General features: G+C 25.6%; 1 protein-coding gene across 12 annotated transcripts in view; it reads left to right on the forward strand.

Annotated features, from left to right (window-relative positions):
- Positions 1–27,273, forward strand: part of LOC129963293 (inositol 1,4,5-trisphosphate receptor-like) — a 75,684-nt gene that overhangs the window by 25,259 nt on the left and 23,152 nt on the right. For 3 of the 12 annotated variants that reach the window (XM_056077564.1, XM_056077567.1, XM_056077571.1), the window contains 20 exons: positions 381–479; positions 2,705–2,842; positions 3,313–3,438; positions 6,373–6,573; positions 6,828–7,079; positions 7,982–8,107; positions 9,325–9,453; positions 11,731–11,796; positions 12,559–12,679; positions 13,157–13,338; positions 15,187–15,335; positions 15,612–15,723; positions 16,461–16,508; positions 17,586–17,894; positions 19,462–19,657; positions 20,880–21,041; positions 22,141–22,298; positions 22,520–22,720; positions 25,779–25,889; positions 25,975–26,070. In XM_056077564.1, coding sequence (XP_055933539.1) covers positions 381–479; positions 2,705–2,842; positions 3,313–3,438; positions 6,373–6,573; positions 6,828–7,079; positions 7,982–8,107; positions 9,325–9,453; positions 11,731–11,796; positions 12,559–12,679; positions 13,157–13,338; positions 15,187–15,335; positions 15,612–15,723; positions 16,461–16,508; positions 17,586–17,894; positions 19,462–19,657; positions 20,880–21,041; positions 22,141–22,298; positions 22,520–22,720; positions 25,779–25,889; positions 25,975–26,070 — 2,982 coding nt within the window. The remainder of the gene's footprint in view (positions 1–380; positions 480–2,704; positions 2,843–3,312; positions 3,439–6,372; positions 6,574–6,827; positions 7,080–7,981; positions 8,108–9,324; positions 9,454–11,730; positions 11,797–12,558; positions 12,680–13,156; positions 13,339–15,186; positions 15,336–15,611; positions 15,724–16,460; positions 16,509–17,585; positions 17,895–19,461; positions 19,658–20,879; positions 21,042–22,140; positions 22,299–22,519; positions 22,721–25,778; positions 25,890–25,974; positions 26,071–27,273) is intronic. The other 9 variants (XM_056077573.1, XM_056077576.1, XM_056077575.1 and 6 more) reach the window with 6 other exon arrangements.

The raw sequence follows: 27,273 nt of genomic DNA on the forward strand, positions 1-27,273 counted from the left end.
AAAGTTGGTATGAATATCTCTTTTTTATATCCAATACTGTTTATTAAATTTATGGAGTTATTATTTGTTAAAAAAATAATAAAGTGTAGGAAAATAATAATTCTTGAAATTTTCACTTGGAAAAGTTTTATTTGCCCCCCCCCCCCATCTTTTTCTTAATACTACATTTAAAAGTATCAGCAATATTCATCAGAATTCAATATTCTGCCTTTCCTCTGCAGTAATATATATTCTTATATCTGTGTGTATGCCTTTACTTTTTTGCCTTTATTGTTCTCTATTTTTGCTGGCCTTTTCTACTTTTATCTTTCCTGTTGTAGTGAAAGTTTTAAAAATGGGAGTTTTTCTATTCTGTTTCTATAAAGCTATTTTTATCATAGGACTTAGGCCCTGCTGGTAATGAAGGCTCTGCTATAGATTTGGATATTGGACCACCAGTTGATCCAGTTCAGAATAAAAATTACAAAACCATTCAGCAGGTATTTTTGGCATGATACTTTTTCACTATTGAAAATTAAATAAAAATATCAAGAAATATTTCAAGTAATTCCTTAATTTCCATGATAATTTTTAAAACAAATTTTATTTGAGATATAATTTTTTTAACATTTGGAATATAAATGATTATCCAAATACACAAAATTACTTAAAATCCTTTTCAGCTTTCATATATTGTTAAGAAAATTAAATTTTACAATTTAGTATAATGATTATCTTAAGTTAATCCAACGATTAATTGTTACTCACTCTATAGACCACCACCACCAACAACAAAAATCATACCATTTGTACAAACCATGAGTTAATATTAACCATTTTAAAATAGAGTTTAATATCCCTGGTCACTTGTGACTTTTCTTCTTATTTTTATCGTTGTTTTAATCTTATGCAATAAATGCTAAAAATTATGATCTCAAACTCTAGAAGTTTTCTTTTGTAGACTATTTTATTTAAATATAAATATTCTTTAATATACTTGTTTGCTGATTTATCATTCGGTATTTGTAGATTTAAAAATGGCCAAATATATTTTTGCATTTACAGTAATGTCCGAAAGAACTAAATATATTTTCTCAAATCGACAGTAAATAAAGCTCCCATTTAAGACTTGATATATATTGATTCATGCATCTCTTGTAGTCTGCTTTTAACTTTTATGCAGTAAAACTGCATGTTATTAAAGCCATGTCTCAATGCATGCAGTTCAGTTTTCTGTCTTTTAAATGTTTCTTTAATTATCATTTCAATGAATAAGATTTTGATTTTTTTTTTTTTTATGCTGATGTATTTTATGTATTCTTGCTATTTTCTTGCAGTTATAAAAATTTCAGGATAAAAATTTTATACTTCCTTTAGTAGGCTATTCATACTACAAATTGGTACTAATGTAGCTTTCTGTACTTTCTGATGCGTATTCCATCATATTAAGTCATTAGCATTTTCTTTCATACACACACAAGCTTGCAGCTTTTGTATGCAAAATATTGCCTTAAATATGAACAGAACTATGCCATTCATTTTTAAAATACGTTTTATTACATATAAACTTTAGTTCTCCTTCGATAAGCTCAAGATTTAAATATATATATATTAAAACTTTTATTCTTTACAGTATGGATTATTAATCTCCATTTAATTTTTTAAATATTGCTACTTGGTTTTAAATGTTGTTTTTACTATATTGTTAATTTTTTATTTGTATAAAATTGTCTGACCACTGTCTTGTATATGTAATTTCAAAATGGAGCAATTTGTTTTAATTTTTAAATGCTACTAGATGGCAGAAATTGCCATGGTTTTTTCCATTGTTGAATCATTTGACTTTCACGTATGGGCATTAGTTTCTCTTTTTTGAGCTTTTAAATTTAATAGATTTATTGGTATAAATAGACAGCTTTTTAAAAGTGCATGTGTGATTTAAAGGGCCTGTGGCTTTCTTGTTTTTGTTTTTTTTACTTAATAAAAAAGTGGGATCATCTTACCATTGTAGGGGGAGGACTTGGGTGTTTTGTAAAATTTCAAAAAAAAATTTCTTATGGATAGTATTTTAATGTTGTTTTCATCTATATGGTATTTGTTTTTGTTTGCATAGTTAAAGTTTGATTATTTTGCTTGCTATTAATTAGGGGGAGGACTTGGGTGTTTTGTAAAATTTCAAAAAAAAATTTCTTATGGATAGTATTTTAATGTTGTTTTCATCTATATGGTATTTGTTTTTGTTTGCATAGTTAAAGTTTGATTATTTTGCTTGTCTCATTCATTTCTATTAATGTTATATAAATGCATATTAAATATATTAATGTATATTTAGTAGTATATTGTATACGTTACCATAAAACTGAAGTTATTAATGGGGGAGGGGAATATTAAAATATTATTGAGAGGGTGAAAGCTATGAAACAGAGTGTATTGCTGAGAATAAAAGAATTGCTGTGAATATGATTACTTTTAACTCAACACCTTTTTTACTACTTACATTATTGATACATATTTTTATTTACTTATTATAAAAGAGCAAAATTTCAATTCTGGCAAATTTTGATGTACATCCAACTTGTAACTTATTAAAATAGATTCCTCTGATGTGTGATTTTTACGTCTTGTTTGTAAAACTTTCAGAAACAAGCTATATTTCATTACCTCTTAAATAATAAGTTTGCTGAGTTTCATTATTAAAATGGTTAATGTTAATTTCTGTTTGTAGATTCTGCTTCGTTTAACAAGATTATGTGTTCAAGAAATGCCAAATGGAAGGAAACCTCGTAAACACGAGCAAAGACTTTTGCGCAACATGGGTGCTCATGCAGTGATATTGGAGTTATTGCAAATTCCTTATGACAAGGTATTCAATTATCAATTTTAGCATGATAATTTTATCTTAAAATTGCTATATGATCTTACAATCTAATAAATTTCTGACAACATTATACTCTAATTACTATTTTGCTTATATTTGAAATTATTGACAATCTTAATTCATACATTTTGGAATAGAAACAGATATTTAACAAATGCAGAAGAAAATATAAAAATATCTGTATTTATTTATTAAATTCAAAATGAATAGATTTGCAAGTAATTTTAATCTAAAAATGCTATGTTATAATCATTATGATTACAATTTCCTTATACTAGAGAATGCAATATTTTATTTGATGACTGTTTACTTTTTTTTAATCAGAAATGTCTTAATGAATGTAAAATACTCTTTCAATTTTGATATTTTCATAATGAATCTTAATTTTAAATCTCATATAAAATGTATAGAAATTGACTTCGGTTATACATCCCTCCCCCCCTTCTTGAATATAGAAAGAAGATATAAGAATGAATGAATTGATGAGACTTGCTCATGAATTTCTCCAACATTTTTGCCTTGATAATCATGCAAATCAAGCTCTGCTTCATAAATACATTGATTTGTTCATGAATCCTGGTGTAAGTAAAATTTTTCTTTTGCCGCATATTAATTTGAATATTTTGCTCTAACACAATTTTGTTAACTTATAGCTGACAATTGTTTCTTTTACATATTTACCCATTATTTTTTCATATATAATTTTACATCTATAGGCCATTAAGAATACTTTTTTTCACTACTAGATATTTATTTATATACTTGAAATATTTCAATTTCTGAGTTACAAAAATGTCTATTTCTTTCCATTATAAAATAATTTTTATTTCTTTATATGTGCTATGCTTTGTCCAGTCTCATATGAGGGTAAGCAAGTATTTACCTGAAGGTATTGAATGTATCAGCAATTCAAGTGCACCTAGCTGTAGCAAATCTAGTTTCTCACGAAAAAACTTTAAAGCCAGTGTTTCTTAATAAGATATATGTAATATTATATAAAGATTTTTGAACTGTTGTATTTCAAAATCCAGTATTGGTCAAATTAACTGATTTTGAAATTTCACTTCATTAATTAGCTCTATATTACTGTGTTTTTATTGCAATTTTTCTCAGTTAGGATTAGTTAAGTTTCAGGCATCAGAGAATTTTATCAAAAATAAAAAATTTTTAGAGTATCTAATATAAAAGGTCTTTTATTTATTTTGCCATAAACATAAGATTAAGATATTTTATGTTAAAGCAGAATTAGGAAACACTGTCTTTGACATTAGTTTAGATTTTCAGGCTTGCACAAGTAGTAAGAGTGCACAATTTGGGCATTTAGAATGTGAACTATTACTTTAGTTTAATAGCATATTTTTTTTAAAGTTGAGTTTTCATAACATCGCATTAATTATCTACTTGTTTATGAAGCTTGCATTTTATAGCATTCTAGATTAATATTGATTTTTTTTAAAATTTTGATATATTATTTTTTAGATTTTTCTTAGAAGATTTTTTTTTATTTACATATGTTTCAAATAGAAATTCTATGGACTTAATCCAGGGGTGTTTGTGCTCCGGGGAAACCCCGGAATTCCGGGGATTTTGAACTTCGATACCCGGAAATTCCGGGGATCATCGTTCAAAAGGAAGTAGGAATAATAATGAATTATTTATTTTGATCTGGGCGATTTTGTTTGCTTTGAAAGCAGAAAACGCAAGGTCAGCGTGTGTGGTGAAAACTTTTCCTTTCTTTCTCCAAAGGCAGTGATAATGCGTGAAAAGGGGGAAAAAACTTCTTTTTTGTTCTTTCCTTATTGCGAGTTATGACTCATTCCCCCGTTTCTCGGACATTCTCTTCTGGATTCTTTTCGGCAAGTAGGCGCGGCAGAAAAAAAAGGGAGAGACTTCGTTCGACCAGATGTGCGATCACGTGACTCTGGGTTCAAAGGTCTTATCTCTCCTGGCGTGGCGCCAATAAGTAGAGAAGGGGGATTTTTCGCCGTATTAGCTATTTGTCATTCATCGCTTCGCAACTTTTTTTTCTCCTCTGTGTAAAATTTTCGTTTCATTTATTGATGCACATGTAAATTTTTCGTTTCGCTTATTGAAATATTTTTTTATTTATGTACGCAAGAGAATTTCACTTTGAAATTTCAGCATATGAAACAGAAATTACCCCTTAAAAATTCATATCTAATTAGTTTTACAGCATTAGATCCAGAGCTAAGAGGTAAAACCAGTACAATATTAGCTTTTGAAAAATTATCATGTCCCATATTTTTAGTGATAATGAAAAGTCAAAAGTAGAAGCTGAAATAAGGTTATACCAGAGTGATATTGATATCACCAAAGAAATGCTCTACACATCTGATGAAAGTGGAAATCAAGTTAAGTGTACAATTGATAAATATTGGTCTAAAGTTTTTAATTTAAAAGATTATTTCACAAATGATTATAAGTATCCTACATTGGCTAAATTGGTCAAAGCCTGCCTTAGCTGCTTCCATGGCCCATTAGTGGAAAGTGCACTCAACTTAATGGATACACTTGTCACTGACTATAGAACTTCTCTTAAGATTGATTCCCTAGATGCAGTGCAGACTATTAAATATGATTTAATGGCTTCTAAAGAAACCTCATGTGAAAAATATGGCTCAAAAAATCCAATGACTGATCCAATTCACAAAGATCTCTTACTGAATATGAACAGAAGTTGGAAAACATATCAAGAGGACTTAAAAACATGTATTTCAGATGAGTCACCTATAAAAGTCTCTGAAAAACCTTCTACATTAGCAGAAAAGCAAACTGCTTCTACCTCTGCATGTGCAGTTCTCGAGGAAATTTCTTCAACTGTAAATGAGGAAAATAAAAGTCAATCTTCCTGCAATTATGAAGTTCACCACAAAAGAAAGACACGCCCACAAACATCAGAAAATAAAAAAATAACAGCAGAAATTAGATAATTTTTTTAAAGAATTAATTCAGGTAATTTAAAATATTTGCATAAAATGTAGTAGTTTATATGTTTGAAAATTTATGGTTATTAATTTTGAAAAAAAAGTAATTCATTGAACTTTCATAATTGGGTCATTCAATATTTCATAATTGTAATTTTTCATTTCTCCCCCCCCCCTTCTCGAAACTCCAAAATGCCGGTAGTAAGTCCGTAAAAGTTTCAGGGGATTTTTTGGGGTCCCACAAACACCCCTGTTAATCTTTATTTTGAATTTCTTCCAATTCTTGCTATTAATACTGCATATTATAATTTTAGCACATATATGTATTTAGACTTTTAGTGATTAATATAAGTGCCATGCTGGCTCCTGTTGACTTTCAGTGGATATTTTTCCACCCATTATTAAATATTCTTGGGCTTGGAGAGTGTTGGTCTTTAAGGTCTTAACATTTACTAAACTGAACATTTGTTTATATTATTCCTAAAATTCCAGCATGATACTGAACTTGATTCTTAAATGTTTCACTGTTAAGGGAATTTTTTAAAAATGTTTTCTTACAAACTTTTTTAGCTTTTAGAAGCTCAAACAATGAGAAGCATCTTCATGGATAACGTATCACTTTGCAATGAGCTAAATGATCGAGTTGTGCAGCATTTTGTCCATTGCATTGAGACTCATGGAAGGCATGTCCAGTATTTAAAATTTCTGCAGACCATTGTAAAGGCTGAAGGGCAATATATAAGGAAATGTCAAGATATGGTTATGCAAGAGGTATCTATATTTTTCTTGTTATAGTTCGAGGTTTTGTTGTATTTTGAATGTTTTATATTTAATTTTGTATTTTAACAAGCAATAAAGATTATTATCATTTGAGCATTAAATTGTTTTCTCAAAACATTATCTTTATATCAATGATAGGTTATAAAAATAATTATTATTAAAATTAATAAATATTTAAATATTTTTAAACATCTTGTAGGCAACTTTCCATACTCTTAGATATTTTTTAAACACCTTTCTTTCAGATGGTCAATGCTAGTGAAGACGTACTTGTATTTTACAATGACAAAACTTCCTTTAATCATTTGGTTGAAATGATGCGTTCAGAGCGCCAGAGAATGGATGAAGCTGGGCCATTGCAGTATCATATTAACCTTGTTAAGCTTCTTGCATGTTGTACTGAGGGAAAAAATGTATTCACTGAAATAAAATGCCATTCCTTGCTATCATTGGATGATATTGTTCAAGTGGTAACCCATCCAGATTGTCTGCCTGAGGTATTTTAATTTCATTTTGATAATTGATTAGATGAATTTATTTTTTATAGTTGAATAAATGAGGTATCTGTTGTCTTATATTTTTAAAAGTTAATATGATATAAAATTAAATCATTAAATATAAAAGAAATATTATTATGTATCCTGTAAGACAGTTTTTCAATTATTTTAATTCTTATAAAAACATTCTGTTATTGAAATAGAATAATACAAATGTTTAAGAATATGCATATATTTTGGCTAGTTTTAAAATTCCACACCATTATTCATAAAAAAAATTTGAAATAAAGGAATTTGAATTATACTGTTCATAGATTTTTATAAATTAAAATAATTAAAAATGTAAAATTTGTAATTTTCATAATTTTTTTTCAAAATTAAAAAAATAAACTCTTGGTTAAAAAATGACTTAAAAACACTTATTTCATGATATTATATCATTAAAGATATATTAACTCTCCAGCTGCATATCCGGCAATTTTCACAGGTTGACAATCAGTCCATTTTCTGTTGCATCCCTGTTGTTTTTCACAGTTTAGAGTGCTTATTATTTTTACGATTACAAAATTTTATTATATTATTATTCTGTACCATATAGTATCACTTTCTATATAGAAGTGAATCATTGTGTAACACATAGATTCACTTTCTTTGAAAAATATTTGAACTTATTTGTAAACATTGCATCTAAATAGTGATTTTAAAGAATTATGAAGCCAGAGGGTTAAAATGCTTTAATGAAATAATATGCTAATTCTTTATTGGAAATCAGTTATTTAATTCAGCATTTGTTGTGATATGTTTCTAGAATTAAAAAAAAATTAATACAGAATGAAACTTTAGATTTAGATAACTATTTAGGCTCTAATTAATGTTTACCTTTTCTTTTTCTTTTTTTTTAGGTTAAAGAAGCATACATCAATTTTTTGAGCCATTGCTTTATAGATACAGAAGTTGAAATGAAGGAAATTTACACCAGTAATCATATTTGGACACTTTTTGAAAATTTTCTTGTAGACATGGCTATGGTAATATATACTTTCTGAAACTTATATATATATATAAACTATATTTTCTTTTAAGTAGTAAATTTTAATTAATATTAATATGCTGCAACTTTTTATATCTAATACCTACTGCTATCATTTTTTCTTATTTCCAAAAAATTTGAATAAGAAAAAAAGTTATCTAACCATAATTATCTTTTATATTTGTTCAAAAAATTTTCAAGTTGTGAAGTGATAAGAACTGAACTTATATATATATATATATATATATATATATATATATATATATATATATATATATATATATATATATATATATATATATATATATATATTGCAACAAATAATTTTTTTTAAATATTTTTTTCTTTCCATATATTATACTAGTATCTTAATATATTTTGTATTAATGGAAGCACATAACCACAATTGGTTATATGGTTATTGAGTGTGATTTGAGAATTTTTCATTATTTTGAAATTTTCTAACTTTAGTTTGTTAATAAAATTTGATTTCTTTCTCATTAGTTATAATTTTTTGCTGATTGCAAATATTGTTTCGTCATTTTAGAAGACATAAAGGAGTATTACTTCTCCAACATAGACAAAAGTTTTTTTTATCTATGATAATTAAAGGAATTTCTTTTCCCTTGTGTAGGATTTTTTTAGCATCTTCAGAATCATATTGATAATAATTCTGCTAATTTAGTATGAACAATATACTTCAAAATAAAAATTTGCATGAAAATTCTTATACTTTGAATATAGATGTTTTTAATAAAATATATCCTTAGCAATTCATTATTTTATCCTTTTAAAGTTTAAAAAATATTCTTTTCATGTTCTCAACAGTCTCTTGATTTCTAAAGAAATTAATTTTAATTTAAAAAAAAATTGCACATACATGGAATAAATAGTGAAATGTTGGATATTTTAAACTATTGTTACTTGGATTTATATTTAAATGAATGTTGAAAATTTATGTTCATTACATGTTAGAATTAGGCAGAAAAAATTCTTTTATAGAAATCATTAATTATTAGGCACTAATTGTTAAAGAATGTTTCAAGAAAATTAATTAAACTTTAATTTATAATATCTGTTGAGGAAATACTGTAATATTTTTAATATTTTCTGGAATATATGTAATTCTATAGTAAAATAAATTGCTTATAGCTTTATTAAAAATATTAATATTTGTATATTTAGTTTAATTTTATAATTATTTCTTTTATGCAGGTATGCAATGCTACCCATGATCGCAGGCATGCAGATGTTGCATTAGAAAATTACATCACTAACTCAGTGATGAATATTATTACTACATTTTTTAATTCTCCTTTTTCTGATCAAAGCACCACAGTCCAGGTTAGTTTAATATTGACAATTTTTATTTAAATGTTCTGAAATAAATTATACTTTTTTCCTTTTGTATCTAAAAAATGAATTTTTAGAATAGTGTTTAGTATTATTATTTAATATATTATTATTTTGTGTGTAATACTCATTCATTATATTTTGAGAAAAAGTTTACTTCTGAATTTTTAAATTTTGTTTATAAAGAAAATTCTAATGTATGAATTTATATTTATCTTTAGTACAGTTACAAAATATTTTAATTTTTCTCTTATTATTATTGTATTTTATATTTTTATAACTATTTTTGAGTTTTTAACTTATTTGACTTAACATTTAACTTAACTTCAACATTTTTTAAGTCTTTTCTCATCTGATTTGCATTTTTTAAAAAAAAATATTTTATCTTGTACATTTTGTAAACTACCAATAAAACTTTTTTATAAGCCAGTAGCTCAAATTATTGAAAAAAAAAGTTATTTAATCTGATTAAAAAAATTATAATATCTAGTGTTTCATTGTTTCTTAATTTCATGCAAAATTTATTTGCTTTATTTCTATAGGCTCATTGGCTAAGTGTTATGTAGACGTGAGGTATATTTTTCAGTTAAGATAATAATGCATGGTTTTAAATTGTTTGAAGTGTGAATAATATAATGTGTATGTATATGTGACAATGATTTCTTAAAAAATAAATATAGAATAAGGAGTATGATTAATGTTCAGTTTTGAAGTTTTAGATTTAATAATTACTTGTGATTTTAATAACTTTATTGGAGAATTTTTGATATTTTAATGTAATGTTATACTAACATTTCTTTGTTTCTGGTGTTTGTTTGAATTTAACATGTATATTGGATTTTGTTTTTCAATTTTAATAACATTAATTTTCCTTTTTAACTTTTTCTGACCTGCTAAAACTTCAAAAACAAATTGGGTGAGTTATTTAAATAAATAATAAGTTTTCTATGCACAATGGTGTTGGACACTGCTTTAGCCTGAAGCACAATTTTTCTTTGCATGCATTCACTTGCTTGGACTGTTCCAAATTTTGGAACAGTGATTTTTGGTTGCCTTTCTTGTGAGGATGTATTTATTGCTGTAATTGCACTTATGAATTGTTGATTTAGTTATTCAAATCAAGTTTTGCAAGAATCGTAGGATTCTGTGTAGAATATCTAAGGTAACCACGTTTGCATCTTAATATTTGGGAAAAAACTATAAATGTTTCTTTGTCTCATTTGCAGGAACTGCTAATAATTTTTTAAAAATTAAATTAAATTAAATCTTAAAATAACGGTTGGAAACTGTTTCACATAACTTTTCTGTATTTTATTATTATAGGATCTTACAATAAATTTCCCAAATCTCCATTTCTTTTTTTTCTTTTTTTACTATTATTTTCTTTTACTATTAATAAATTGGCAAATTTTCTGGAGCTCTAAGAGGAGAAATATACATAATTGTATTATTTTTATGTAATATTCTTATAGCACATTGTTTAAAGCCTGCAAATTTATTTGAAAACATATTAATACTTTGTTATATTAAAAACTCGATACGGATAGAACAGTTTTGAAGGGATTTGAGAGTTATTTGTGATATTTAAATTTCTTTTCAAAACAAATATACTGAATTTTTTTTCCCTTTTGAAAGAATTGAAAAATTTGGTGATGTGAAAAGGTTTCTTTTCTTTTTTTTTTTAAATGTATGTTTAAATTGTTTGCATTTGTAATTTATATTTTTTGGCTGGATCTCTTTAAAAAATAGCTTATATCTTCAAAAAAAATGCTTAGTGAAAAATTATATTTTTTATTTTACATATCATGCATGCAACTACATATTATTTTTATATCATATTTAATAAGGAGGATCAATTTGACAATGGATGATTTTCTTTTCAGTTATAACTTTCAGAATGATAAATTGAGATTTATTTATTAATTTTCATTATGTACTGATAACTGTATGTATAAGTAATTCATAACTGATGCTTTTATGATCTGTTTGCTATTGTCTTATATATTTGTAATTTAAACTTTTTAAAAATTTATTTCTGTTTTAACATAACGATACTAATGATAATCAACTTTTTAAAAAACAATATCAAATGTTACTAATTCAATTAATTTGTTTTTCTCATACATGTCAGATTGGTCTTTTTTTATATTTTTTTTTTCAATGGTCCATTTATTTTATGATATGGAGTTGGTTTTTACCTCCATAGTCTTCCCTTTTTTGCATGTTTTGCCTGTGCTGCTTTTCTTTTACTTTCTGCTTGTTTATCAGAAGCAACTTTTGCATGCTAGGGTGTTCTGGGCTCAAGGGCAATTAACTGCAATCGATCTTAGTGATGTGAGTATGATTGTGTTTGGATGTATCTTTATTTTTTATAAAATATTAAAATTACTTCCATATGGCAATTGCTTTTCATATCGTTATATTTTGTAAGTTTTCAAAAATTTTTAATTTTTTAAAATTTTTATATAGAAATCATTTTAAAAAGTAGCAGCCTTTAAAAATAATTCATTATTTAATGCTGTCATTTTCTTTTAAGGAAAGCTACTGTAACTTTCATAAATTATTAGACTTTAGAAACTTCCCAAAATTAGGTAGTAGAATAATTCCATTATGTTAAAAAAATATAATTTATTCGATTAAGTGTATTTTAATTTATCTAATAAGATTTAAATATTAAAGTCCTTTAATAAAATAAAAACATTGAAAAAATTCCAACAATGAAAAAGCTGCATTTCTTCCCCTTGTAAATTGAGTTTTGCTGTTATATAAATGATTTTGGAAAATTCATATTTAGAATCTGTTGAATTTTATAGTTTTAATTTAACATTCAAAAACCTTCTAATAATCATAATTTCATAACCACTAATTGTCATAATCCTTTTTAATAAGTTTTTGTTTTTCTTTCCATGATTAAAATGCATAATATTTAATGTAATTGTAGGGATCATTTTTAGTTACATCAGCAATTTAATATTTGTTATATTTAATTTTATGCATGTTAAGGATTTAAAAAAAACATGGTTGCAGTTTTCTTTGAGTTTTATTCTCAAAATGTATCATTAAAGTTTTGTTTAAGCAATTTCTTATGTTTTCAAGACCCATCAGCCTGTATTTGTGCGTCTTCTTCAAGGAGCTTTCAGATTATCAAACTGCCCATGGCTTAATGTTCACCAAAGAATGAATGTTGAAAGTTGCATCAAGACATTATCTGATATTGGTAATTTAGCTTTATCTTTTTATTAAAAATTCAAATAATTTAAAATTGTTATACTATGATGGTTTGAATATACATTTTAAAAAATGTTTTAAATAAAGCATTTGTTGGTTATAATGAGACTTTTCTTCATTTGGACATGCTGTGACAAGACTTAATATCTAAAGTTCCTACCAATATTTAAAATGAATTATTGTGCCTCAGAAGAACCTGTTGTAAACCTGTTCTCGGTGCTCATGCACTTTCTAAACCCCCCTTAGAACATGAAAATGAATGGTCATAATTGTGAACTCTAGTAATAATAAAGGTCATGAATGATCGTAACTGTGATCTGTCTATATCTGTCTTGTTAATCTACATTATATACATTATTTTATTAAATCATTTTAATTATCAATAAAAATACTTTCTATTTTTATATAGATTAAAAATACATATTACTTAATATTTTTAGTATAATACATGAATCTTTCATTTCAGGGAAAAATAGAGGGATTGCTATTCCTGTAGACTTAGATACTCAAGTTGCAGCAATGTTTAATAAAAATGCTATGATCAGTAAGCATACGAGAGCATGGCTTTCAGCTGCTCGTACCCCTCGAAGAGTTCCGTCTTCTACGAATGTTTTCAAAAATGACCGTAGCATAATTGAAGGTTTGCAGGTAATAAAAATCTTTTAATTATATGGCAATTTTTAACTTTTTTTTGATAATAGGGGATTTTTTTTATCTTGTATTATGTTTAAAAAGTTTATACATATTACTTTAATTTGAATTATTGAATAAAAGAATTATTACTATCAGATTATTGAGAGAAAAAAAAATGACAAAGAAAATGTGAATATGAAATTTTCTCTAAAATTGTAGTGTTTAAGAAACAATTACAAGTACAACATTATTATTTATGCCATTCATATTATATTTGTTCATAAATCACCATCTGAATTGATTGCAAATGCCCCGTTGAATGTAGCATGGAAGCTAAGTATATTTTGTTGAAAATGTAAGGAGCACCATGCCCTGAGAAGAAATTTTATTAAAATAATGAAACCATGTAATGATTTATGAATAATGTATTTTGTGAAACAAAAGCTGCATTTCCATGGTATTTGTTTCAGATGTCTGTTAAATAAATGTCCGTTTGCCAATATTGTGATTGTTAAGTAAATGTCTATTTGCCAATATTGTGAATATTGTTAGCTGTATTGGCTGTTTATAATTTTTATCTCATCTTAAATGAATAAAAAGGTTTTAGCTTTTTGCATGATCACCGTAACAATAATATGCTCAGACTGAATTTTCGCATATAAAAATTTTATATTAAAATATAAATAAAGAAAAAAAACTGAATATTTGCTTTTTGAATTTTTTTTCTGGATAATGCAGAGCATAAGCCATTCCATACATAATGCAAGAAAGCATTTTTCTTCAGAAATTTTCCAAAAATTCAAAACCCATATAAGTTATAATAAACATTTTTTAAAAAATCTTGTGATTTTCAAACATGTTGCTAGGTGGGTGAAAATTTGCCATTCATATTTTTCATTCAAGGTATTATAAGTAAAACACCAAATGTCAATGATGATAGTTTTAACTCTGTTATCTCTACATGAAACTAGCAAATTCTTTTCCATTCATTTGTTTTCTATGTACAATCTATTAATCTGTGTTAGTCGTATTTTCTGTACTATTTTATGTTTTGTATAAAAAATAAATAATTAGAAACAAATTTTTGCTGCAAATTCCAAGTTACAAATGAGCATATTTGTGGGAAATTCTAATAGCATGGCTGCTCTAAATTTCTTTTTTAATCTTTCTTTCTCTGCAACAAATTAGCTGTAGCAATTAAAAAGTTTCAGAAATAAAACAATTTATTTCAGTAGGGAAAAAAATTCATTTCCTTATAAAAGTTTTTTCTCCCTTTTAAATTTTTGAAATACCGATTACAGAAATAAAAGTTCTGTGATTTACAATATTTAGCATTATATGATTTCCATCCAGGTAATAAAAATATGAATACATTTTTTTTCGAGATTAGTGGATTTGTAAATAGGCCAAAACCCATAGTTAAACATTAGAAGAAGTTTCAAAAACTTTTGAAATATATTTGGAAATATGTGATAAACTGTTATATCAAACATTTATCTTGCCAAAAAAGGCAATGGCAAATGCAGTATATCCTTGTTCATAATACCTATCAATTAAGGTACAAATTTTTTCAAATGTAATAGAATTAAAATAGTATCTAATAAGGAATAAAGTGCGTATGATAATGAAAGGGGGGGGAAGAGAATATGAAGTAGGCCATTCCATCGCTTCATTCGCGTGAACTCGTGTGAAAATTAGATATGCAAGAACTGTAATAAAATATAAAACCAATTTAAAATTCAGTCTTTATTAATATTCTGTAAATTTGCATTTATTATTTTTGTGTTAATTCTTTTCTAATTTTTGTAATAATCTAATATAGAATGTTGCTTAATTACTTATAAGTTTTAAATTTAATTTTAGGATATTGTGTCTCTACTGGAAGATCAACTACATCCATTAGTTCAGTCAGAATTGTCTGTTTTAGTGGATGTATTGCATCGGCCAGAATTATTATTTCCTCCTGGAACCGAAGCTCGTAAAAAATGTGAAAATGGAGGTTTCATTTCAAAGTTAGTTTTCTAAGTGCAGTTTTGATTTATTTTGTGTTGTCATACTTGATTACCTGATATATCTATTTATACTAAATAAATTTTCAATCAAATAAAAAAATTCTTTGATTTAATCTTTTTTTTAATAATTGTATAAAATTTTGAATGTTTAAGAAAACTTTTGTTATTAGAATATAATTTTTTTCGGAATTAATTTACAAGTATCTGGATAATTTAAACTGTTTTAGAATTACAAATCTCCACTCTCTTTTCTTATTTTATTTATTTATTTTTCAGACTGATCAGTCACACTGAAAGGTTATTGGAAGAAAAAGAAGAAAAGCTCTGTATTAAAGTTTTGCAAACATTGAAGGAAATGATGTCATTAGATCCAGATTATGGAGAAAAAGTAAATTTTTTCAGTATTAAAAATTATAATTGTGACCTTGCCTTTCTTGTATTAATTCCAAGAAAAATTTTATATCAATCATTTACTTTCTTTTGTTGGCAAACAAATCATATATTAATATTATAAATTTATCTCCAAATCACATAAATTTAAATGAAAATGAAAAAAGAAAAAAAAAATATTTAAAAAGAATCAAATATTTAGAAGACGATTGCTTATGCTTAAATCCATCTACTTTTCTTAAAATTCTCTTGCTTTCTCTCTGAACATTTTAAATAAAATTTACGATATCCGCTTTCCTTTGTGTTTTATTTTTCATAAAAAAATAGTTATATGAAACATGCTTCTATGTATTCATTAATATGCACATAAACATGTGCTTATTAATGTTTTATTTAGCTGGCTACAAAAAAAAAATCTATATTAGTATCACTTGAAATAATATGTATTTAAAATCTGCTTAGTAAAATGCTTCAACATCTACATCATAAGAATGAAAATGTCACAGAAATGTGAATTAAATTTAAGAAGTCTCGTACATTCTGATTCTGAATTCTTACCCAATTTTATCTGTATGCTTTAACTCTTCTATTTATGTGTATCTGAATCTGCTATCATTGCATTCTTGCTATTAAATCATGCAATCTTGTTCCTGTGCTGTAACTTTCTCTAAATGTATCTGTTCCTCAGAATTTTGAGCTCTTTTTTTTCCTTTATCTTCATGCTTCATTCATTAGCCTGAGGTAAAGACTCTTACAAAAAAAGAGGTAGAAGATCAGATGAGGGTAAGGAAAGTTTCTTTTGACTCTTATTTTTATCTTTGCACTATAAACAAAGATAAAATTATTTTAATTAATCTTTGCTGTAAGTAGCAATCTAATATAATGGTGTAGATAAAGCTGTAATTTTTATTATTAGATCCACTTAAATATTCTCTCTATAATCTTAATATTATTCACCATAAATTGTATGTTCAAACAAAAATTAATTTTAACCACCTCTATAACATATTTTACAAAGTAGAGCTTAGTATTTGAAAAGAAATATGTTTAATTTCATACAATTCTGTAAGGATGCTCTAAGACATATCACCATTCATTCATTTATGATGTTGTGATATGACCATTTATAATCCTCTTACTATTGTCACTGAGTCTAGAATTTTTCTGAATTATAGTAATAAATTGTATTTCACTTTGCTTACTTTGGATTTTATTTTCCTTAAACTCTACGCTAATTTGGTCAGTATGTAGTTGAAGTAATTCTTTATGTTCTGTTCCATTTTCTTCATTTACAAGTTGTGCATATTCATGTAAATGTTATGTAAAATCATTTTAGTTTTCTGATCCATTGAAGTATTATATATAAATGTGACAAATATTTTTTCCAAAATATATGTGTGCTTTCTATATCAATGTTATTCAAATTATTTTAAAATGCATTGATGATAAATTTTTTTTAAAAAATAACCATAATATAAAAAAATGAGAAATTTTGCTTAAAAAATCAATACAAGTAAATTATATATCATGCTTATTTTATAAGTATTCTGCATTTTAAAAGCATAAAAAAACAATAAATAAACTGTAAATTTTTCATTTGATTTCTTGTTATTCATATACTTTGTTATATTTTATTCATTCACCATACTTACAAAATAGTCAATTCTCATTTTATTTCTGAAATTACTGGAACATAAGTTCCTATAGCTACTGGATGCATAATTTCAGTTTTCTAAAATATCTAGAATTTTGTTGACAGAATTTTTTATTCATTCAGTTTTATCGTCAATACTTTTTATTTGTTATCAAAATATTGGTAAATTTTTTAAAGCAAAATATTGATATAATTTGTTTCTGTAGGGTGAGGCATTGCGTCAAACATTACTGCAACGGTATTTTGGAAAGGTTCATTGTAAAAGAGACAGCATAGTGAATGGCAAGCAGGCATTGCATCCACCTAAAGCTGCTACTCCCATTACCCATGGACCAGGAGGTGTTATTCTAACTCGTGCAGAAATGACATTAGCTGAAGTACAATGTCATTTGGATGAAGAAGGGGCTTCAAATTTAGTTGTTGAACTCATCATGAAAAATCCTAGTAATGCCATATTTTTAGAAAGTGTAGAACTAGGAATAGCATTATTAGAAGGAGGAAATCCTGTTATACAGGTAATTTAAAATAGTATTAATAATAAAATCAATATTTATCTGTTGTATTATGATTCAATATTTGTTGAAAGCTTACTCTTTATATCGTAACAGTATTTGAAATTACAGCTTTAATCAAATGCTTATAATTCATTAATATAATCACTTTCCCTAATACTGTGAAACATAGAGTGTAGTTTCAGCAGCTGGCAACAGAAACAACTTTAGGCAAAAATTAAATTATTCAAATTATGAATTCAATTAAATAATTAAAAAGTATTTTCCTATTTCATTTGATTATTCTAGTTCAAAACTTATCTAGCAGTGTAAAATTATAGTTTGACAGATCTGTTAAATTAATTCAAAATATAAAGGGTTAAAAAACAATTCTAGTTTGTTTCGAAATCACCATCAAGTAACCTACAATACTTCATGTTTCTTTTGAATACAATTCATGTAATGATGGAAATTCATGTAATGATGAAATGTAATTCATGAACTGTGGAAATCTAAAAATCATTTGCTTTTTTAATCAATTTGTATCCTAAACTAGTCAGTAAATTAGTATTATCAATTAGTAATTATTATTATAGTCTGTTTTAAATTATTATATGCTTATAAATATATTTTAGATTATTATTTTTAACTATATTTAAGTAATAAATATTCAGAATCTTCATATCAACAACTTCTTAATGAATAGTAATTTATTTTTATTTTTTCCTTAGTTTTTCTTAAATGCATAATTTTGCTGTAATTATTCTCTATTTTATGAAATAAATTGAATTGTAATTGTTTTTAGGTAATATTTAAAATAATAGAAAGTACCAAATATCATTAGATTCTGAAAGCATTATAATACCATTCAGAAAAGAAAAGAGATCTTTATATATGTACAAATAAATATATTTTAAGGAAATAAAGCTTACAGGTAAAAGCTAAAGAAGACATAGGCTTATAAAGTTTAAAAGTTTAAAAAAAATGCTTTTTTTTAAATTAACATTTTATTTGAATAGAGCACATACAAATTTTCAATGTGTTTTTTCGTGATTTTTTAATGCTATTGTATTCATTTCACACTTTATTTCCGAGTTATTGAAGAAAATAATACTTTTGGATCAATACATTTTTCTGTATCTAAATTGATTTTTCAAAATGTAATAAATTTGTTTTATTTGTAATTTTTAAGATTTTTATTGTTATATTATTATTTTAAGCACAGATTATGTGCATTCTTGAACAAAAATTAATACTTTAGACAGAAAATTCATAATTTTATTATAAATTTAGAATTTTTAAAACTTTTTATTTTTTGCCTGGTTCAGATTTGCTAATCTACTTGATATTTATAATCTAAATTGAATGCATTTAATGACCTTTTTTATCAAATTAATTATTTAATGTTATCAATTTAATAAAAATTATGTAGTTGACATGTTCTTCTGAATGATCAATCAGATCAATATATTTTCATTTTAAGTTCCTTAATATTACATTGTATATTTCATATTCAGTATTGTATATTTTTGTCACACTTTTTAAATACAAAATAATAATATTTTATTTTTCAATTATTCTTCCATCCTAGAAATCTATGCTTCTGAAATTGACATCTGGAAACATTTCTGAAAAGTTTTTCAAAGTTTTTTATGACAAAATGAAAGATGCTCAACAAGAAATAAAATCTTCTGTAACTGTCAATACTGCAGAGCTTACTAATAGAACTGGTGATGAAAAAGATACTATTGGAAAAGACCTAGGAAAAGATGGACGTCGTATTAAAAGTACTTAGTTATTATCTATTTATTTTGATATTATTGCTAATATTAATAAATAATTTAACTCTGATTTTTTTGAAAGTGGCTGAACTTTTGAAGTTTGATTACTTCTGTATTATTTTATGCACAAAATTTTTAATTTTATAGTTAAAAGACATTTGAAAACATAAATGGCATTTCAATAATATGCTTTAATTAATGACATGTGTAATGCTCATTTTTTTTTTTTTTAAATTTATGAATAAGTAATTCTTTCATTTCTTAATTAAATATTTCTCTCGTTTTATAATAGATAGCTTTTGCTGAAAGCAGTTAATAAAAATAAAATAATTTAGTATTCATATATTTACATTGCATATTTAATTTAAATTAATACAGTCACTATGTATATATGAAGTATAGAGAAAGTATTGTGATCATCAGAAAAATTGGAACTTTAAATTTTGATGAATCTCCACATTTTGGACCTCTTTAGGTTTGAAAAATCATTTTTGGAAAATATATGTTTATCTGTGACAAAGATAACTCAAAAACGCTTTAACTCTGCTTCAGTGATTAGATGGGTGAAATTTAGTATATGGTCTTTACACCAAGTTTGTAGGTTATCAAATTTGAGCAAAATTTTTTTGATAGAAGTCTGTCCAGCTTTTCAAATATAAGTTAACTTGATATTTACAGAATGTTAAAAGCTATATGGATGAAATTCAATTCAAACAATCATCAATTTTGAGCCAAGTCCAACAAGATCATTAAACATATTTATATTTGTATTTTCAGTTACAGGTAAATACACTAACTCAAAAATACAGTGATTTAAATATATCAAATTTGATGTGTGATTTCGTGACTGCAATTGTAGTTCTGTGTCAAATTTTGGTTTCAGTTGGTTGGAAATATTGCATCTAAAATACAAATTCATTTTTATTAGAGAGCTTGCAAGAAAACTTTGAGAAGATCACTCTGTTGTTTCCCTTTACAATAGGTGTTAATAGAAGGATTAGCTTAATTTTTAAATAACGAAGCTTGTTTGATGTGGATTAATTTTATGTATATTCTTAAGGATAAAATTTCTGTAACTATAAGACTTTTAATGTAAAGACTAATAATAATTTTTTAATGGATTTGATTCCCTAAAAGCCATTTACTTTTATTAATTTCTAACATACTTTTTTTCATTTACTGTCTTTTATTATACTAACTTAATGATGATTTTTACAAAATAATTTAGCAGGTCTAAAACAAAATGGGCTTGTTATGACTGATGAATTGAAAGAGCAATTAGAAGATGCAGCTGCTGCTACAAGTAAAGCATATGCTCATGTGCGAAATCTTGGCACTACTGGAGCTGCAGCAGCTGCAACGGAATCTGATCTTCTGAATCTTGGTCAAGGTAAATAGAATAGTAATATTTATAATAAAGAAAATTTAAAAAAAATTATTTTAATTAGTCGCTTTTTTTGCAAAAAAAAAAAAAAAAAAAAAAAAAAAAACCACTAAATTCTGTTTAATTTGCATTTATCTTTTTTTCTTTTTTTTTCAGATATAGCTATTGTAATTGAAAAAATGAATTTCTTTTGTAAAGATTAAAATTTAAATTAAGTAACATTGACTTATATATTTGCATTCATTAAAAAAATTAAATTTTTTAAAGTTTTTGATGACAATCTTTATATTATTTTATTAGATGAAAGAGATTTTAATATGGTTGATCCTGTATATTCAGTATTTTAATTTTAATAACAAATTGCACTCTATTGAAACTCTATTTATGTAAAATATCACTTTTAAAAGTCATTGAATTTAGTTTTGCTGATTACAGATTTTTTTTAAGACAGTATCATTTTACAATAGTGTTTTTTAAAGCATACACTATACAATGATGCTCTGGGAATAAGTAATTACTGTATTGTACATAGATATGTGATTAAAATGAGATTACTTCTCTTGTAAATGACATATTATTTTAATTTCAATTCTTACATCTGAACAATTGTTCACTCTTTTGCATATCCTAATTTCTTAGTTGTTCATCTAAATTTTTTTGATTATGTTAAGTTTTATTTTGAACCCTATTAATTAATTCATTTTCATGAATATTTGATAAAAATTGTGTAGGGAATTCTTTACTTTTGTTCTCTTAAGGTTAAATTATATTATTTTAGCATGTATCATATGGCCATATTCCTCAACTGCAGAATTTCACCCCTCACTTACTGATACAAGCTAAAGGCTGTGATAGGAGAATATCAGGTTTGAGGATGGAAGATTGTAACTTCAAATCTTGTAATAGTTGCTGTGCATGATGTACATTATTTATGTTCATAAAAATTAGTCAATGTCTTGATTGTGTAGATGAAATTTAGAAAATTGGCAAAATTATGTTCAGGGGTAAAATAATCGATACTTGGTTTTAAAGTAAAGAATAACTAATCTACTCTATCAATCAATCAATTTTATTTTTATTTATTTGTTGTTGACTTTTTTTCTAGGTACTCATACTCATGTTGCTTTAGAAGAGATCTTAGCTGAAAAGGCTGAAAAAGCAAAAGATGCTGAAGAAAATAAATTACCTCAAGAAGTTGTTGTAATGCAACCTATTCTTCGATTTTTGCAACTTCTTTGTGAAAATCATAATTATGATTTGCAGGTTTGTATATTTACTTAATATGAATTACATTTTAGGAATTATCTAAAAATGTACACAATTTTTCTTTATTATATTAATAATATTTCATAATTACATCTGCCCATTATCATATTCTAAATAATCTCACCAAAAAACTCTGTGACATGAATTTTTAATATTTCTAAAGATTCATATTTTGTTTAATTTCTAGAATTTGATTTGATGCATTTTTTTTTTTTCAGAATTTCTTAAGGAACCAAAACAACAAAACAAATTATAATCTAGTTTCAGAAACTCTGATGTTTTTGGATTGTATTTGTGGCAGTACTACTGGAGGACTAGGTCTATTAGGTCTTTATATTAATGAGCATAATGTCTCTCTTGTTGATCAAACTTTGGAAACTCTTACAGAATATTGTCAAGGTCCATGCCATGAAAATCAGGTTGAGTATATTTTGTTACAATTGGAACAGATAGATGTAGCATGCCATAAATTTAAAAATATTATTTTAGGGATGATAAAAATTTCTGTGACATTAAAATTAAAAATGAATTCTAGATTTTTTAATTAAAATATTTATTATAATAAGAGTATAGTATTCTTATATTTATTTTTTTAAATTTATTTTTTTCTGTCCATAATTAATGAATTTTTTTCATCATTTTAACGTAAAACTTTTGTAATAGACATTTTTTTTTTAAAAAAAAATCTTGATAGTAATAAAGGCTGACAAAAAGGGAAAAGGTACTGATGAAAGTAGTGTATATGTGTGTTTTCTAGTCAGCTTGGTATATTTACTTGATATAACCATATTTTATGAATCGGAGGTTGCTGAAATAACCGAAGATTTTGGTCTATTCATTATAGGTTCATGATAAAATACAATAATTAAAATAAATTGGTGGTAGAAGTAAATAGATAATGTCAGTAGAAAGCTAATATTTATTTAATTATTATGGGGGGACATTTATTTTTTAATTTAGTAGTGCTAAATTACTTATGCACTTTTTACTTTTTATTCGCACATAGTTTTGATAATAACATAAATCCCCCCCATTAAAATATTGTATCTATAAAGAAATGTTTTACAAAAATGCAAAGCATGGAAAGAAAATGGATTTTAGTTATTTTACATTGTTTTATCTTGTTATCAAACAAATAAAAGGAATATATTTGTTTGCAATTAAACTGAAATTTAATGGATTTTTCTTCAGCTTCTGTATTTTGTACCCCCCCCCACCCACCTTTCCCAACTAAAAAATTGACTAATTTTTAAATATGATTGATTAAGTCAAACATCCGAAATTTTGATTAAATTTTGCCAAAAATTATGAAATTTTATTGGTGTTCTATGCAGCTCAACCTAATAATGTCAAATTTGTAATAAATTGACCCAGTTTTTTTTTTTTTTTTTCTTCAGTTACGAGTAGGGATTGCAATACCGGTATACTGGGATACTGACTACCAGTATTTTGAGCCATTTGTACAATTTTGTAATACCGGTATTCACAAGTTTAAATACCGGTTTTTCAGTATTTACTAGAAATTTTTAAAATTTCTCCACTATACGTTCAGGTATCACGAACATAGCAAAATAGTATGCGTTTTTGTTTTTATGTCTCCATAACGGGCAAAATTAATTAGCTAATTAATGGCTTAATTAATTGCTTAAATATAAATTAGCGAAACATGGATTGTCCCTGAAAGAAAATATTGTATCCATAACGATTGATGGAGCAACAATTGTGAAAAAAGTTGGAAAGTTGATTGGTGCAAATCAGTAGTTGTGCTATGCACATGGAATTCAATTAGGAGTAATAGATGTATTATACCAAAAAAATAAAGAACAGAAGAATCCAAATACTGTAGATATAGAAACTTCGGATTCCAACTTTGAAGAGAGTAAGAGTGTGAGTGATATTGACAATGAAGATAATGACAATGTAATTGTTGAAGAAGATATTGCTAATGACGATGAAATATTAATCTATCAAGAATTGCTTCTATAATTTATAAAGTCCGAAAAATTGTTAAGATATTTAAACGTTCCCTTATAAAAAAGGATATATTACTAAAATATATACTAACTGAAAATAAAACAGAATATATGTTAAGATTATATTCTAAAACACGTTGGAACAGTTTACTCCTAATGATGGAACGATTTTTGAAACTGAGAAATCCAATCTGACTTAAACCTGTAAATTATTTTTTCAGATAGTGAATTCGATTTAATATCCAGAACTATATCAGCTCTACTTCCAATAAAACTGACTATTGAGGCATTGTGTCGGAGAGATTCTAATTTATTAACAGCTAATGCAACAATAAATTTCATGTTGCAGTCACTGAAAGAACAGCACACATCACTATCTGAAGAATTATATATTACATTGAAAAATCGCACAGAAGAAAGGCATACTGAAATAGAAAATGTCTTACGGTATTTATATAATTATAATGATTTTAAAAATGAAAAAGAAGAAAAGAAAAGAACCAATTCAAATCTGATTATGTTTAGAGTAAATTTTCTTAAAATTTTTTACCGACAACCCTATCCACATTCAGAAGAATTTGGTTCAATTATCGAAGATTATGATGTCACTACTGTTGATAGTGAAAAGGAATTGTCTCTTGAACAAAAATTAGAATTAGCGATAAATAAAAAATTTCAATGAACCAAAATAAAATAATACAGAAATCAGCTGTATCCAAAACCATCCGACAAGAAATTGATTTATTTGAAGATGAAGGATTTAGAGGTAAATACTTGGAAAAAGTATATCGCGCATTGCTAACAGTACCACCAGCTAGCGTAGATGCCAAAAGAGTGTTTTCGACAGCTGGTAATTTTTACACAAAATTACTTTTCAGGCTTAATGACAGTACAATTGTTGCATTATGTTTTTTAAGATCACATTTCAAAAAGTTGTAATAGTACCCCAGACTGAATAGTGATATTTACACTTTTTTGTGATTTAAATAAATAAGATGTTTCTTTACTTTTTTGTGATTATATACTGTTATAATTTATAAGTTACAAATTATTTTTTGTGATATTTACACTCTCTAACAAAACTGGCAAATAAAAGAAACGCCTGTGCTTTCTTTCTTTTTCTAAAATTTCTAATACCGGTATTAAAACTGGTATCCCGGTATTAAGATTTAAAAAATACCGAATACCGGTATTGAACTTTTTGTCCGATATTGCAATCAATAGTTACAAGGGAGGAAAACAGTTATATCAATTTTTATATCATTTGCTAGAAAAAATGAGTTAATTCAAATAAAATCTAATACAAGAAAGAACTTAAATAAAATTAATTTAAATAAAAATTTGATATGGTTAAGTATTTTTTTTTTGTGTGTGTATATGATTAGTTTGCTAATAATATATTGCAGATGTTTGCTATACTATGGTATTCTTTATTTTAATAAAAAAATTTCTATTTATCATTTTTGAAGAGGAAAAATTACTTATGCTTTTATTATTTTTCCAGAACTGTATCGCTGTCCATGAAAGTAATGGAATCGATATCATTATTGCTCTTATACTGAACGATATTAATCCTCTTGGAAAAAAGAGAATGGATCTTGTATTAGAATTGAAGGTATATATTTATCATATTCAGCCACAATAAATATAATAGATTAATTTTGGCATTATTTAAATTTTTAATTGCTGTTTTCTTGCAGAACAATGCATCCAAACTTCTTCTTGCTATTATGGAAAGCCGAGGAGATAGTGAAAATGCAGAAAGAATTTTATACAACATGAGTCCGAAACAACTGGTAAAAGTTCTTAAAATTTAAAAAAAAAAGTGTAATATTAGTTGATGGGCATGTTTATCTTAGCTCAGAAAAATATAGATGCCCAGATAAATTCTTTTATTCTTCCATATTCTGAAAGAGAAATAATTTTAAGTATGATTTAGTATTGTATGCAAGCTTGTGAATGAAAAAGGTCTACAAGAAAAGGCCTTGCACCTTCATTTAAATTATTCTAATCTTGACATCATCATTAAAATTTTATTCTTGATCAGAATGATATGCATGTTTAAAGAAAAATCTTAAACATACAGTTTTTAATTAAAAGAAGTAATGTACATTTCATTGCAATAAACTTCATGACACTATCAGATTTGTCTCCAGAAGTTTGAAAAAAATGTTTTTATTTAAAAATCGGAGTACCAAGAATATTTTACAAATATCATTCATAGGATTGAACTAAAATTTAAACTTCATATTTTTTCAAATGTACATTTATTATCTGAAACAAAATAAGATATTATTATTTGCTTGATATAAATTCTCATGAAATTAAAATTGAATTTTATGATGAATCAGAAACTTTTATTAAACAATGCTTTAAAAGAGCTTGTATATAAACTGTAAAAAATATTCTGTATGCACATAAGATTGCAGTCCTGGATGATTCTGTTTTCTGTACTCATATTTTTTAAAATTATATTTGATTTCAGCAAATAGCTTTTTATTAATTGAAATTTTATCATTTCCACTTTATTATAATTCATGGATTCAAATTTTACAGTGTCAGAAAATTAGAGATATATTATGGTACTATGAAAAGAACGAAGTAAGGCTTCTATAATAGTATGAATTATATGATTATAAAAACTTGGAACTTAAAAAGTATTGTGCTGAAGATGCTATTAAGAGACTAAGTTGCATAAAGTATTTAATTAGAAATTTTAGCGAATATTAATCCCTACAAGCCAGTTGCTCACCATAGGTTGCTAGTTTGTAATAGAAATGAGCCATTCTAAAAGAAATTAAAATAAGCAAATTAAGAAAATGAAATGGATGTTAAGGCCATTTTATTGAAATTTGCTCATTAAATTTTATTTCTGTGCTTTAAAACTTGCTGCAAAAGGAAATTAATATTTAGTTCTAATTAATCAATTTTTCAGATGCAAATCTTTCACCAGAAGGAATTGCAAAAACCGTTTATAAAATTAACTGGTGCTTATTGTG

Source organism: Argiope bruennichi, chromosome 3, assembly GCF_947563725.1.
Source record: "Argiope bruennichi chromosome 3, qqArgBrue1.1, whole genome shotgun sequence".
Taxonomy (NCBI): domain Eukaryota; kingdom Metazoa; phylum Arthropoda; class Arachnida; order Araneae; family Araneidae; genus Argiope; species Argiope bruennichi.